A 14,699-nucleotide genomic window follows, 5' to 3' on the forward strand; every position below is an offset into this window, starting at 1 on the left:
GCGCGCTGTGTGTGTGTGTCTGTCGCTCGCGCGCTGTGTGTGTGTGTCTGTCGCTCGCGCGCTGTGTGTGTGTGTCTGTCGCTCGCGCGCTGTGTGTGTGTGTCTGTCGCTCGCGCGCTGTGTGTGTGTGTCTGTCGCTCGCGCGCTGTGTATGTGTCTGTCGCTCGCGCGCTGTATGTGTGTGTGTGTCTGTCTCTCGCGCGCTGTGTGTGTGTCTGTCGCTCGCGCGCTGTGTGTGTGTCTGTCGCTCGCGCGCTGTGTGTGTCTGTCTGTCTCGAGCGCTGTGTGTGTCTGTCGCTCACGCGCTGTGTGTGTGTGTCTGTCGCTTGCGCGCTGTGTGTGTGTGTCTGTCGCTCGTGCGCTGTGTGTCTGTCGCTCGTGCGCTGTGTGTGTCTGTCGCTCGCGCGCTGTGTATGTGTCTGTCGCTCGCGCGCTGTATGTGTGTGTGTGTCTGTCTCTCGCGCGCTGTGTGTGTGTCTGTCGCTCGTGCGCTGTGTGTGTCTGTCGCTCGTGCGCTGTGTGTGTCTGTCGCTCGCGCGCTGTGTGTGTGTCTGTCGCTCGCGCGCTGTGTGTGTCTGTCTGTCTCGCGCGCTGTGTGTGTCTGTCGCTCACGCGCTGTGTGTGTGTGTGTGTCTGTCGCTTGCGCGCTGTGTGTGTGTGTCTGTCGCTCGCGCGCTGTGTGTGTGTGTGTGTCTGTCGCTTGCGCGCTGTGTGTGTGTGTGTGTCTGTCGCTCGCGCGCTGTGTGTGTGTGTCTGTCGCTCGTGCGCTGTGTGTGTGTCTGTCGCTCGCGCGATGTGTCCCCCTGTCTCTCGCGCGCTGTGTGTGTGTGTCCCTGTCTCTCGCGCGCTGTGTGTCTCTGTCGCTCGCGCGCTGTGTGTGTGTGTGTCTGTCGCTCGCGCGCTGTGTGTGTCTGTCGCTCGCGCGCTGTGTGTGTGTCTGTCGCTCGCGCGCTGTGTGTGTGTTGCTCGCGCGCTGTGTGTGTGTCTGTCGCTCGCGCGCTGTTTGTGTCTGTCTCGCGCGCTGTGTGTGTGTCTGTCGCTCGCGCGCTGTGTGTGTCTGTCGCTCGCGCGCTGTGTGTGTCTGTCGCTCACGCGCTGTGTGTGTGTGTGTGCCTATCGCTTGCGCGCTGTGTGTGTGTCTGTCTCTCGCGCGCTGTGTGTGTGTCTGTCGCTCGCGCGCTGTGTGTGTCTGTCGCTCGTGCGCTGTGTGTGTGTGTCTGTCACTCGCGCGATGTGTGTGTCCCTGTCTCTCGCGCGCTGTGTGTGTGTGTGTCCCTGTCTCTCGCGCGCTGTGTGTCTGTCGCTCGCGCGCTGTGTGTGTGTGTCTCTGTCGCTCGCGCGCTGTGTGTGTGTGTCTGTCGCTCGCGCGCGCTGTGTGTGTGTCTGTCGCTTGCGCGCTATGTGTGTGTCTGTCGCTTGCGCGCTGTGTGTGTGTCTGTCGCTTGCGCGCTGTGTGCGTGTGTCTGTCGCTCGCGCGCTGTGTGTGTGTGTCTGTCTGTCTCTCGCGCAGTGTGTGTGTCTCTGTCTCTCGCGCGCTGTGTGTGTGTCTGTCTGTCTCGCGCGCTGTGTGTGTGTGTCTGTCTGTCTCTCGCGCGCTGTGTGTGTGTGTGTGTGTCTGTCGCGCGCTGTGTGTGTCTGTCGCGCGCTGTGTGTCTGTGTCTGTCGCGCGCTGTGTGTGTCTCCCGCGCGCTGTGTGTGTGTCTGTCTCTCGCGCGCTGTGTGTGTGTGTCTGTCGCTCGCGCGCTGTGTGTCTATCGCTCGCGCGCTGTGTGTGTCTGTCGCTCGCGCGCTGTGTGTGTGTGTGTCTGTCGCTCGCGCGCTGTGTATGTGTGTGTGTCTGTCTCTCTCAATGTTTTTCAAGTGTTTTAATTCATCGAACGAGTGGCAGTCATAGTCATTGGGATGTGCAGCACAATAACAGACCCTCTTGTCCAACTCATCCATGCTAATTAGATCCTAAACTAATTGAGTCACATTTGCTAACACTTGGCCCGTATCCCTCTATTCATATGCTCATCCAGATGCCTTTTTAAATGTTGTAATTGTACCAGCCTCCACCACTTCGTGTGGCAGCTCATTCCATACCCCACCCTCTGCGTGAAAATTTACCCTTAAATCCCTTTCAAATTTTTCCCCTTTCATTCTAAACCTATGCTCTTCTAGTTCTGGACTCCATCACCCCAAGGAAAAGATCTTCTCTTTACCCTATCCATGCTCCTTGTGATTTTATGAACCTCTATAAGACTACCCCTCAGTCTCCACACCAGGGAAGACAGCCCCAGATTATTCCGCCTATCCCAAGTACCTTGTTCTTTCCATTATTAATGCTTTGAGGACATCTGTTACTTGTGAAAATTAGCACATATGCCTCATAACATATCTGTATGTTCCAGGATTCCAGGCTGAACACCAACTGGAGCATTTGGTCATAGTGCTGTTCAGCAAGGAAATAGACCCTTCGGTCCAAATTGACTATGCCGACCAGATATCCTAAATTAATCTGGCCCCATTTGCCAGCACTTGGCCCATGTCCCTTAACCCTTCCTATTCATGTACCCATCCACTTTCTCTGGTATCTCATTCCATACACGTGCCAAACACTGCATGAAAAAATTGCCCCTCAGGTCCCTTTTTTTTTAACCCCCCCCACCTTGGAACCTATGACCTCTAATTTTAGACTCCCACTACCCTGGGAAAAGACCTTGGATGTTCACCCTATCCATGCACCTCATGATCTTGTAAACCTCTATAAGGTCACCCCTCAGCCTCCAATGCTTTAGGGAAACAGTCCCAGCCTCTCCCTATAGCCCAAACCCTCCAGCCTTGGCAACATCCTTGTAAATCTTTTCTGAACCTTTTCAAGTTTCACAATATAGCAGAGAGCAGAGAGACCAGAATTGAATGCGGTATTCCAAAAGTGGCCTAATCAATGTTCTGTCCAGCCTCAACATGATCTCCCAACGTCTAGATTAGAGTGGTGCTGGAAAAGCACAGCAGGTCAGGCAGCATCCGAGGAGCAGGAAAATTTACCTTTCGGGCAAAAGCCCTTCATCAGGAATGGAGGGAGGGAGCCTCCAGGGTGGAGAGATAAATGGCTCTCAGCCTTCAGTCTGAAAAGCAATCCTCCACCACCATTCTGATTTCTACCTTGGACCCAGTTCTGCAACCAAATGACGAGTTCTTGTATTCCATGTGATCTAACCTTGCGAACCAGTCTACTGAGGAACCTTATTGAACACCTTGCTGAAGTTCACGTAGATCAGTCCACCACTCTGCCCTTAAAATCCTCTTCATTACTACCTCAAAACTCCAAATCAAGTTAGTGAGACAGGATTTCCTGCTGCAAAACCATGTTGACTGTCCCTAATCAGTTCTAGTCTTTCCAAATACATACATCCTGTCCTTCAGTATTCCCTCCAACAATTTGCCCACCACTGATGTCAGGCTGTATAGTTCCCTAGCTTGTCCTTACTGCCTTTTTTATTAGTGGCACCAGGTTAGCCAACCTCCAGTATTCTGGCACCTCACTTGTCGCTATTGATGAGACAAATATCTGGATCCGGGCCTGGGGATTTATCTTCCTTCATGTGTTTTAAGATGTCCAGCACCACCACCTCTGTAATATAGACATTGTTTTCAAGATGTTGCTATTTATTTATCCATGTTCTATATCTTCCATAATTTTCACAGTAAGCACTGCAAAATACTCATTTACTATCTTCCCCCATCTCCTACACTTCCACACGTAGGCAGCCTTGCTGATCTTTAAGAGTCCCTATTCTCTTTTGTCTCTAATATATTTAGATGAGATTCCCTACAGTGTGGAAACAGGCCCTTCAGCCCAAGAAGTCCACACCGAGCCTCTGAAGAGTATTCCCCCCCGCACTTCTCTGACTAATGCACCTAACACTGGACAATTTAGCATGGCCAGTTGACCTGACCTGCACGTTTTTGGAATGTGGGAGGAAACCTGAGCACCCAGAGGAAACCCACGCAGACACTGGGAGAATATGCAAACTCCACACAAACAGTCGCCCAAGACTGGAATCAAACCTGGGACTCTGGCGCTGTGAGGCAGCAGTGCTAACCACTGAGCCACTGTGCCGCCCTTTGGATTCTCTTCAACCTTATTTGCCAAAGCTGTCTCATGTCCCCATTTTGCACCCCCCCCTCGATTTCCTCCTTAAGTATACTCTGACAGCCTTTATACTCTAAGGTTCTGGATTAGTGGTGCTGGAAGAGCACAGCAGTTCAGGCAGTTTGCTCAATCTCTGCTTTCCATGCTTGATACATGCTTCCTTCTTTTTCTTAACCAAAACCACAATTTCTCTAGTCACCCAGCATTCCCTACACCTACCAGCCTTGACTTTCACCCTAACAGGAGTATACTGTCTTTGGACTCTTATTTTGAAGGCTTCCCATTTTCCAGTCTTCCTGCGAACATCTGCCCCCAGTCTGCTTTTGAAAGTTCTTTCCTAATACCGTCAATATTGGCCTTCGTCCAATTTAGAACTTCAACTTTTAGGTCTGGTTGATCCTTTTCCATCAATATTTTAAAACTAATAGAATTATGGTCCTAAAATATTCCCCCGCTGACACCTGCCTTAGTTCCAAGCGTAGGTCAAGGTTTGCACGTTTTGCATTGGGTACATCCACATACTGAACCAGAAACTTTTCTTGTACACACTAAACATATTCCTCTCCATGTAAACCCTTAACTCTATGGCAACCTCAGTCTACGTCTGGAAAGTTAAAATCCCCTACCATAAAAACCCTATTATTCTTACAGATAATGGAGATGCCCTTACAAATTTGTTTCTTAACTTCCAGCTGACTGTTGGAGGGGTGTCTATAGTATAATTCCAAGAAGGTGCTCATCCCTTCCTTATTTCTCAGTTCCATCCAATTAAGTCCATGGACATATTCCCAGGGAAATCGTCCCTAAGTACAGCTGTAATCTTACCTCTTATCAAAAACTGCACTCCCCTTCCTATTGCATCTATATCCTGAAACATTGATTAGATTCCCTACAGTGCAAAAACAGACCCTTCGGCCCAACGAGTTCACACCGACCCTCCGAAGAGTAACCCACGCAGACCCATTCTTCTACTCCTTACTAATGCACTTATCACTATGGGCAATTTAGCATGGCCAATTCACCTGAATTGCACATCTTTGGACTGTGGGAGGAAACCCACGCAGACACAGGGAGAATGTGCAAACTTCATGCAGACAGTTGCCCAAGGCTGGAATCGAACCCAGGTCCCTAACGCTGCGAGGCAGCAGTGCTAGCCACTGTGCCACCCAAGCTAGGCGAAAGTGAGGACTGCAGATGCTGGAGATCAGAGTCAAGATTAGAGTGGTGCTGGAAAAGCACAGCAGGTCAGGCAGCATCCGAGGAGCAGGAAAATCGAGGCCTCATTTCCTGATGAAGGGCTCCTGCCCGAAACGTCAGTTTTCCTGCTCCTCGGATGCTGCCTGACCTGGTGTGCTTTTCCAGCACCACTAATCTTGAAACATTAAGCTGCCATTTCTGTCCATCCCTGAACCACATACCTGTGATTGCTATGATATCCAGTCCCCTGTTCTCAATCATGCCCTGAGTTAATCTGCCTATTTTGTTAGGCCTCTTGCATTGAAATAAGTGCAGTTTAATTTCAGTCATACTGGTTCTCTGTTTTGTTCCTGCCTGCTCTGACTGTTTGACTTCTTTTCCCAACTCTACCAGTCTCCGTCTCGTTTGTTTCCTCACTATCTCCCTGGTGTCCCAGCAACCCTCTCACCTCACTAGTTTAAATCCTCCTGAACAGCTCCAGCAAATCTCCCTGCCAATATATTAGTCCCCTTCCAATTCAGGTGCAATCTGTCCTTTATACAGGCTGCTTCTACCCCATAAGAGGTTGCAGTAATACAAAAATGTGAAACTTTCTCCTCTACACCAGCTCCTCAGCCAAGCATTCTTCTGTTCTATCCTCCTATTCCTACCCTCACTAGCTTGTAGCATCAAGAGTAATCCAGATATTACTACCTGTTGGAGAAATTTGCCCAATAGCTTAGCAATCACAAAACACAGCTCGAAGTGAAATTGACAAGCAGTTTATTGCAAGCGATATCGCTGGAAGAGAAACTGACTAGGCTGGCACAGAACTGACAGTCTGTACAGGTAGGTCAGAATTTCTCTTCCCAGAGCTGAGAATGAGACCAGTTTTATATTAATGCTGCACAATAAGGCTGATTAAGAAATGGGAAACTACAATGTATGTAGAAATGGAGTAATCTAGGTACAAGGATGCTAATTAGAAACAGTTATCTGATGAATGTCCTGTTCCTTCACACAATGCAACATCCTGACAGTACCAGTGATTCCATTCCTCTTCACAGGTAGGTGTTAATGTCTCCTCTGAAGTGGTGAGGTGCTTCCATTGTCCTGTTCCTGAAGCATGTCCTTGCTGGTGCCTCTCTGTCTGACCTGTCCTTTGTGTGGCTTTGGTGTTGCTGGGTTGTGAAAGTGTCCTTAGGGCTTTGAGATATCTGTGGTGCTCTGTCACTGTTAGCGAGCTTAAAGTGTATTCTCTTATCTGTATGGGCTGCCTGATTTGGCTTGTGAGCCTACTTGGGAATTCTGGGTGTTTTTGGTACAGTTTGGCCAATTTTGCTTTTGTGGGACTGTTGTGGGTGAGCAAATCTTTTCCCACACTACCCTCGAGGACTTCTTTAAATTCCTGCCGAGCTTCCTGTGTTCTCCCTTCAGAATATCATCTTTACCCTTCCTATGTAGTTAGTTCCAGAGTGTACAATGACCTTCTGCTGGTCCCTCTCCCCTTTTTGAGAATATTCTGCACTCTGAGGTATCCTTGATCCTGGAGTCAAGGAAGCAGCATACCATTCTGATTTCTCGCTGTTGGCCACAGAAACGTCTATCTTTGCCTCTGACTAGAGTCCCATATATACTTGATCGCTTGGAACCTGATGTACCCACTGTTACATTAGTTCCAGCTTTGGTTACAGAAATTTGGCTAGTAGTGCTACATTCTCCTGAGAGTCCATCCCCTATGTTTTCCAAAACCGCATCCTTGTTTGAGATGAGGATAGCCACAGGAGACTCCTGTAGTACCTGCTTCCCCTCCTACTTTTCTTGGAGGTAACCCATCTACCTGACTGTATCTTTTTTTTCTCCCTTCCTGCTATCCATCCCCTAGCTCCTGTAAATTCCTCATTGCCTCTAACTGCCTTTTCAGTTGATCCATGTGATCTGATAGAATTCACAACCAAACACACTTCCTTCAGTCATAATCATCAGTAACATGGAAACTCTCCCTAATCTCCCACATCCGAGAAGAGCACATCACTCTATTAAAAGCCATCTTTGCACCATAACAATTTAAAGACCCAGAAAATTGCACAATCTTACTGTTCTCAAATAAAACACTGCTCCAGACTAACTTAATACCTATGTTTTATATTTTAAAAATTTAATCAAGAGATAGATCTCAATAAAACAGAGAGTCAAAAAAAGAACCCACTCTTCTCACTATTGTAGATTTACAAAAAACAGTAATCTTACTCTTAAAATCTATGCACTTAGCTGCCTCTGTGCTATGAGCTCTCCCACACAGGTTCCTCCAAGGTCAGCTGTGAATTTTGCTGTTAATTTTTCTTAGACCCAAGTCTTAAGACTTTGGATAGAAGAGATGTTAATAAGTAATTAGGAAAACAGCCTCAGAGTGAAGGGGAGACCCTTCAGCAGTGTGATGAGGAGGAATTTCTTCCGCCAGAGTGGTGAATCTATGGAACTCTGCCATAGAAAGCTGTGGAGGCTAAGTCATTTTGAGTGTATTTCAAATGAGAGAAATTCTTAATTCTTCATGAGGAGAAGGCAAAAAGGTGGGGTTGAGAAACACATCAGACATGATCGAATGGCAAATCAGCCGAATGGCTAAATTCTGTTCCTGTGTCTTGTGGTCAGGTATTAAGAAGTGCTTATAAACATTTTGATCTGTCTGGTTTTACTTTTTCTAGGTTCCTATACCAGTGGGTGCAGATCCTGGAGTGGAGGCTCTTCCACTTGATAAGTACATCATTGATGCATTATTTACAGAAGAGATGTTACATGATACAAAGTAAGATTTTATGAAGATACTATACTGTGATAATGGTGAAATATCAGGCCATTTTTTGTGGGCAGAGGCAAAACTTCAATGCTTGCTGTTGACCTGGAAGAATTGTGCCCAAAATGAGGAAGTGATTAATATGGCATGGCTTTTTTACACACACTCAATTTTTTTTTCTTTTTTCAACCCCCAAACTACTACCTAGTTGCAATACTCAGTTTTAATCTGTCAGCAAGTGGAGGGGGGGGGGGGGGAATCAAGGTGTGCAGTGATTATTAAAGTTTAATTATCATAGCATTTAAGAGGAATAACCATAGAATTTTGTTCATTTTTTAGTGTTATTAAATTAGGGAAAAATAAATGCAAACTTTAATGAATAACATTGAATCTGAAATAGCTAACTTGAATGTTTATTAGAGGAGGAAGTGAGGACTGCAGATGCTGGAGACCAGAGTTGAAAAATGTGGTGCTGGAAAAACACAGCAGGCCAGGCAGCATCTAAGGAGCAGGAGAATTGACATTTCAGGCATAAGCCCTTCTTCAGGAATGTTTATTAGAGGAGCTTATTATGGAGAGATTTTGAGAATGCAGACTGTCCTCAGTTCAACTAGTGATCTATTGTATAAAAAGTACTGCGTAAATTAAAATTAGCTAACACACAAGTCTTGATTTCAATGGCCTCCCTCTTGGGTTTTTGCATTGTGTATTTTGTTGTGTTTGTCACATATGAATGGCTCTAATTCTGGAATACACTTTCAGTCTCTTGCTTTAATTAATACTCTTGCCCTTGTGCTGGTGCTAATGTTTTCACCCTGTTGCTGATGCCCTCCAGCCTGCTGGCACCTACCTACTGCTGTCCATAAACTGTCATATAACAAATGCAACTTTTGGTAGCAACAAGATGTTGATTGGTCTATAGACTAGTGACCAGTTATCAATGACTGACCTCATTTGCCTGCCAGCAGCTGAGAGATTGGTCCTTGGGTCACTGAATGTATTAGAGTTGCAGTGTTACATGGTGGTGTTAACTTCTTCCATAGCTCAGGAGCAGTCTCTGTTCTCTGCTGTCGCAGCTCACTAAATTTTGAAGAAAGTCAGTTTAGCGCTCTTGCAACAGTTGTTTGCTGTGACTTTTAATGCTTCATGTAACTCACCAAAATTGATACTTAGCAAGTTTCTCATATAATTCAGCCCTTTGACTCTGGCCTAATTTGGTTTTTGGCTCAATTTTGACCTTCATATAAATTGAATTTTCATGGGAATTTAAAGATTGACTCAGTATCATCATTATGTTTTTTAGTTATTAATAAATTTTTAATTGTCAATACTACCTATTTTAATACTATTCTAGAATTACTCTTATTTTAAACTATTTGTTCTGCAGGAACAATATCCAAATGGTTACTGAAGATTCTGAAGTTTCCAATGACCCAAAGCAACAAAATGAAGACAAGCTTCTTGTCACAGGTGTCTTTTGAAAAAAAGTTATCAAATAAGTTTTGCAAATACGTATTTCATAGTTTGTGTTTTAGTACATAACTTCTAGTTTCAAGATGTAAAATTAACAGCTAAGAAATTAAGTTAATTAACATGTCAGATGACTTTGAATTGCTAGAATTTTGAGAACAAATGGCATTTTGTGATCCACTGTTTAATTGAATCAAAATAGAAGAGATGCAGATGTTAAATATCATGTGGGCTTGCTGAGCTGGTGAAAAGGGGTATTTGCAGTTTGCTGAAATTACAGTCCAAAGAAAGTGCTTTGTGAGTTAAAGCAAAATTAGTTACAAGGATCCAGTAATTATGGTAGAAGCATAGAAGCTAGAAATAGGCCTTTCAGCCCTTTGTGCCTGCTCCATCATTCAGTACACTCATGGCTGATCCTGTATCCCAATACAATCCTACTTTTTTGCCATACTCCTTGATGTCTTTAATATCTAAAAAGGTATCACTGACACAACCTGCATAGACTACTGTGATCATGTTTGGCTGAGAGCAGGTTGCTACTTACCATACTCTCTTCAGCCATTCTGCACCTGATTAAATGCCTCCACTCTGCCACTAAGCCCACCACAGGGACAGCAGATCACTTATGCGTAACCTCTTTTAATTCTCTTTATCCCCTATTCACTAACATAAAATGTCCATACTGTTGTGCTGTCTGAAATTACTGATTGACTTCACTTGTGATAATGAAACCATGTCTAGAAATACTTAAGTTTTGGCCTCCTTGCCTTAGGGATATGCTTGCTTTAGGGGGAGTCCAGTGAAAGTTCACCAGAACCAAACAGTTCTATTTTTCTTATAAAAAGCAATTGGAAGATGAAGCAACCCAAGGTATGAAGCAGTTTTGTCTGTAACAGTTTATAAGTTCCATATAAATTTAAAGATGGCTAGCTACATTGTTGCCTGAAGATCTTTCCCACTCTGAACTGTCAATTAAACTGACATTGCTGAGATTATGAACTGACAACTGAACATTGTTAGGCGTTACAACAGATACCTTGGAGGGGCAGCCCTGGTATTTCCAATGACAGGAAAATTGCATGACAGAATCTGTCTGCCTTGCTGCTCTTCTGGATCCTGAACCTGTGATGGTTGGAGCAGCAAGGATGGGAGGGAGAAGACCCTGGCACTGGAGATTGATGAGCAGTTATTCTGGACAGTCTTATTTGCCACCAAGGAGGAAACTTCAGCCTCACTGCCACTTATCTCCTCAACTAGATACTTGGTGATTTACCTATTTAGCATACTCCATACTGCTGAAGACCAGCTGAATCAGAAAAAGAGAAGTAACAACACGGAAACTTGTCTCTCATTAAATCTGGGTTAGATTTGAACAAATGCCTTTTTTTTTTGTTCTTAAGATGTGGGTGATGTTAGCAAGGCATAAATTTTGACCTGACCTACCTAATTACACTGATGTGTAGAACAGACTTTAAAGATGGCAGGTTCCCAGGTTAAATACCTTATTTAATGCTTGAGCTGTGTTAATTCATTACATTTGAGGTCAGTCTCTGCTGTTGGCGCACAACTGACCAGGTTTATTGAAGGTAAAAACAATGACTGCAGATGCAGGTTTATTGAAGTCTGTTTTGCAGTTTAATGCATTATTGGTAATCTCAGGCTGCAAGTTCAGTGCCGTTTACTTCAATTTATGGCCAGAAGAGGTGCCAAGGAGCTGAATGTGTTAATTTTCCAAAATTTTAGGTTCAGGTTAGTAAGAAATATAGCCTCTCAATTCAAGAAGTGAGAGAGGCAGCAAACTGGAAACTATAGGCTAAATATGCAGATAACGCAAACAGTTAGGAAAGGATATGTACGTGATAAATGAGGATGCGGACTAATAGGCTGTGAACGATGAAATGGGAAAATGCAAACTTTTCACTCTGGCCAGAAGAATAAAAGAATTATTCGAACAGACAAGAACTGCAGAATTGAAAGATGCAACAGGATTTAGATGTCCTAGTGCATGAATATCACAGAAGTTTTGTATGCAGGTACAAAGAATGATCAAAAGCAGAAATTGTTGGAGAAACTCAGGTCTGGCAGATTCTATGAAGAGAAAAGGTTTGTTTCAAGTCCAGTGGCCCATCTTCATAACGTTCTGAGTTAGTTTAGATGAATGAGGGGTGACTTGGTTAAAGAGTGTAATATCCTGAATGGCCTTAAGATGTACGTGTTTCTTTTTGTGTATGAGTTCCAAATTCAGGAACACTTTTTAAAGTTGGGGTCATCCTTTTAGGACCAAGTTTAGGAGAATTTATTTTCTCTCAGGATTGTGTAATTTTGGATTGCAGAAGGTAGAGTTATTCATTATTTAAGGTGGAAGAAGATTCTTGTTATGTAAAGGAATCTTAGGTTATAGGAGTAGGTAAGAACGTGAAATTCTGACTGCAAACAGAGCAGAGTGATAATAATGAAAGACACAGAAACTGGAAGGCCTGAAGGGTTTTTGCTTCTAATTCATATGCTTCTATTTTTTTTAAAAAAAACCTCTGCTAGGTTACCTTTTTTCCATTTCATATGAAAAATTGAAAGCTATCTCAATAAAGATGTGTGACAGGTTAATTTAGCGGATTCCAAAGTTACAGTTCAATTGGGTATTTGAATAATTGGTGATAGAAGAACATTGACATTTTTTTAATGTGGAAACGCCGGTGTTGGACTGGGGTAGACAAAGTCAAAAATCGCACAACACCAGGTTATAGTCGAAAAGGTTTCTTTTAGAAGTACTAGCTTTCAAAGTACTGTTCCTTTAGGTTATCTGAAGAAGAAGCAATATTCTGAAAGCTAGTATTTCCAAGCAAACCTGGTATTGTGATTTTTGACTTTTCTTTTGTTGTGCTAAAGAAGTAGTTTGTTTTTAGTTAAATAGCAGTATGAAAACTTTTCTATTATTATTTATTATCAAACAATATTATAATATTGCTAAAAAAAATTTAAATTATAGAAAGAATATTACATCAGGAATGTAAACATGTGAAGTCAGAATTAGACCCTTCAAATTTTGACAAGGTAAGTGTATTGATGATATATAATTTCAATAAATGCACACTATTAATCTCTCAAATCCATTCTAGAGCATGTTCTGTGCCCTTTGTCCATGCTGATCCTCTGGTTCTCAGTTACCTGCTGTTCTCTTATCCTCTTTCTGCTACTGCTCTGATTTACACCATACCATATGCAAGTCAAAGCTGCTTTTTTTTTTTGCCTCTTGATGCTTTTGAATCATAGAATCCCTACAGTGTGGAAGCAGGCTCTTTGGCCTATTTGAGTCCACACTGACCCTCCAAACAAAGTATCAGACCCACAGCCCTACCCTATCCCTGTAACTCTACATTTCCAATGGCTAATTCATCTAGCTGGCACATCCCTGGATACTATGGACTGGACTACTATGGCCATTCCACCTAACCTGCACATCTTTGGACTGTAGATGGAAACCAGAGCATTGGAGGGAGGGAGAGGGGGTAGGAGGTGGAGGAGAAGAGAATTTGCACACTCTACACAGGCAGTTGCCCGAGGGTTGAATTGAACTCAGGTCCCTGGAACTGAGGTAACAGCGCTAACCACTGAGCCACCATGCTGCCCTCTTCAGAGCCCTCCTTTTCACAGGTTGGAGCATGTGGTCAGGGAGTGGGATCTTTGAGCAAGAGGTTTTGCAAGCAGCATTGTGTGTGGGAAGTAAATACAAAGTTCACTTTTTTAATGGATGTAGGTTAACCCGCTGAGCTGGAAGGTTTGTTTTCAGATGTTTCGTCACCGTGCCAGGTAACATCTTCAGTGAGGCCTCCAAATAAAGCTGTGATGGTGTAGTCCACTTTCTATTTGTATGTTTGGGTTTCCTTGCGTTGGTGACATTTCCTATGGTGATATCATTTCCTGTTTGTTTTCTCAGGAGGTGGTAAATGGGATCCAAGTCAATATGTTTATTGGTAGTTTTGGTTGGAATGCCTCTACAAAATACCTTGCAAGAACAGTGGCAAAGAATACAATAGACAAATAGGCAGAAAACTGGCCACCAGGATACATGAACATCAACTTTTTAGCCACAAAAAGACATGACCCTCTCTCACTAGTATCCTTTACATACAAATAAGGAAGGGCTCCACTTCGACTGTGACAACACATCGATCCTAGGACAAGTCAAACAGACATGCATGAGAATTCCAAGAAGCATGGCATTCCAACTGGAACTCGATCAACAAATACATTGACTTGGATCCTGTTTACCACCCCCTGAGAAAAAGAACAGGAAATGACATCACCATAGGAAATGTCACCACAGGTAATGAAATCACCAACCCAAGGAAATCCAAACATATAAATGGAAAGCTGGCGATACCACCAGTGCTTTATTCGGAGGCTCACTGAAGATGTTACGTAGTATGGTGACGAAATGTCTGAAAACAAACCTTCCAGCTCAGCGAGCAAACCTACATCCAGAAGCTCAACCTGAGCTACAAATCTTCTCCAAACCTCACTTTTTAAAATATTTATTCTATCTTTAAAGTTACTTCATCTACCAATCTGGGGCTATAGCTATGTAAAACACTGCAACTTACAGTATGTAATATTTTAATATTTTCTGACCAAAAGGTTCTATAGGACTGAGTACAGTTCTTGTATCACTTTTAATGTGCATCTTAATTGATTAGCTTACATTTGTTGAGTTAAAGTTGTGCTTTTCAGAAATACAGTTGCAGCCGTTAAGTGGGGATTTACTGTGGCTGATTATATTAATTTGGAGGGCACCTGGATTTACTGTCTAGGGTGCAAGATATTGTTTCTATAACATTATTTAATTATTAAACAAACAGTGTATTTTTATAAGAAGAAATTCTCAGGTATTGATTTAACACTGTTTGCCACTGCTGCAACTGCACTTAGTGGCCAAGCAGATGCAGTCAGTGAGATAGACTGTGAAACAGTGAAGCACGCAGGTAACTGCCTGTAGCAAAACATTGAATAAAATGAATAATCTTTACACATTTAAATCAATTCCAGTAAAATTCTGGAGTTGTGATATTCTCACAGCTCCAGTTTCCACACTTGCTCCCTCCTCACTTTCCTCACTCGCTGCTT

The 14,699-nt window shown here is 43.7% G+C and overlaps 1 protein-coding gene across 1 annotated transcript in view; it reads left to right on the forward strand.

Moving 5' to 3' along the window:
* Positions 1-14,699, forward strand: part of LOC122551059 — a 69,537-nt gene that overhangs the window by 28,627 nt on the left and 26,211 nt on the right. Inside the window, exons 3-5 of the mRNA XM_043692701.1 lie at positions 8,020-8,120; positions 9,496-9,578; positions 12,565-12,629. Coding sequence (XP_043548636.1) covers positions 8,104-8,120; positions 9,496-9,578; positions 12,565-12,629 — 165 coding nt within the window. The 5' untranslated portion in view covers positions 8,020-8,103. The remainder of the gene's footprint in view (positions 1-8,019; positions 8,121-9,495; positions 9,579-12,564; positions 12,630-14,699) is intronic.

This window comes from Chiloscyllium plagiosum, chromosome 6 (assembly GCF_004010195.1).
Source record: "Chiloscyllium plagiosum isolate BGI_BamShark_2017 chromosome 6, ASM401019v2, whole genome shotgun sequence".
In the NCBI taxonomy this organism is placed as follows: domain Eukaryota; kingdom Metazoa; phylum Chordata; class Chondrichthyes; order Orectolobiformes; family Hemiscylliidae; genus Chiloscyllium; species Chiloscyllium plagiosum.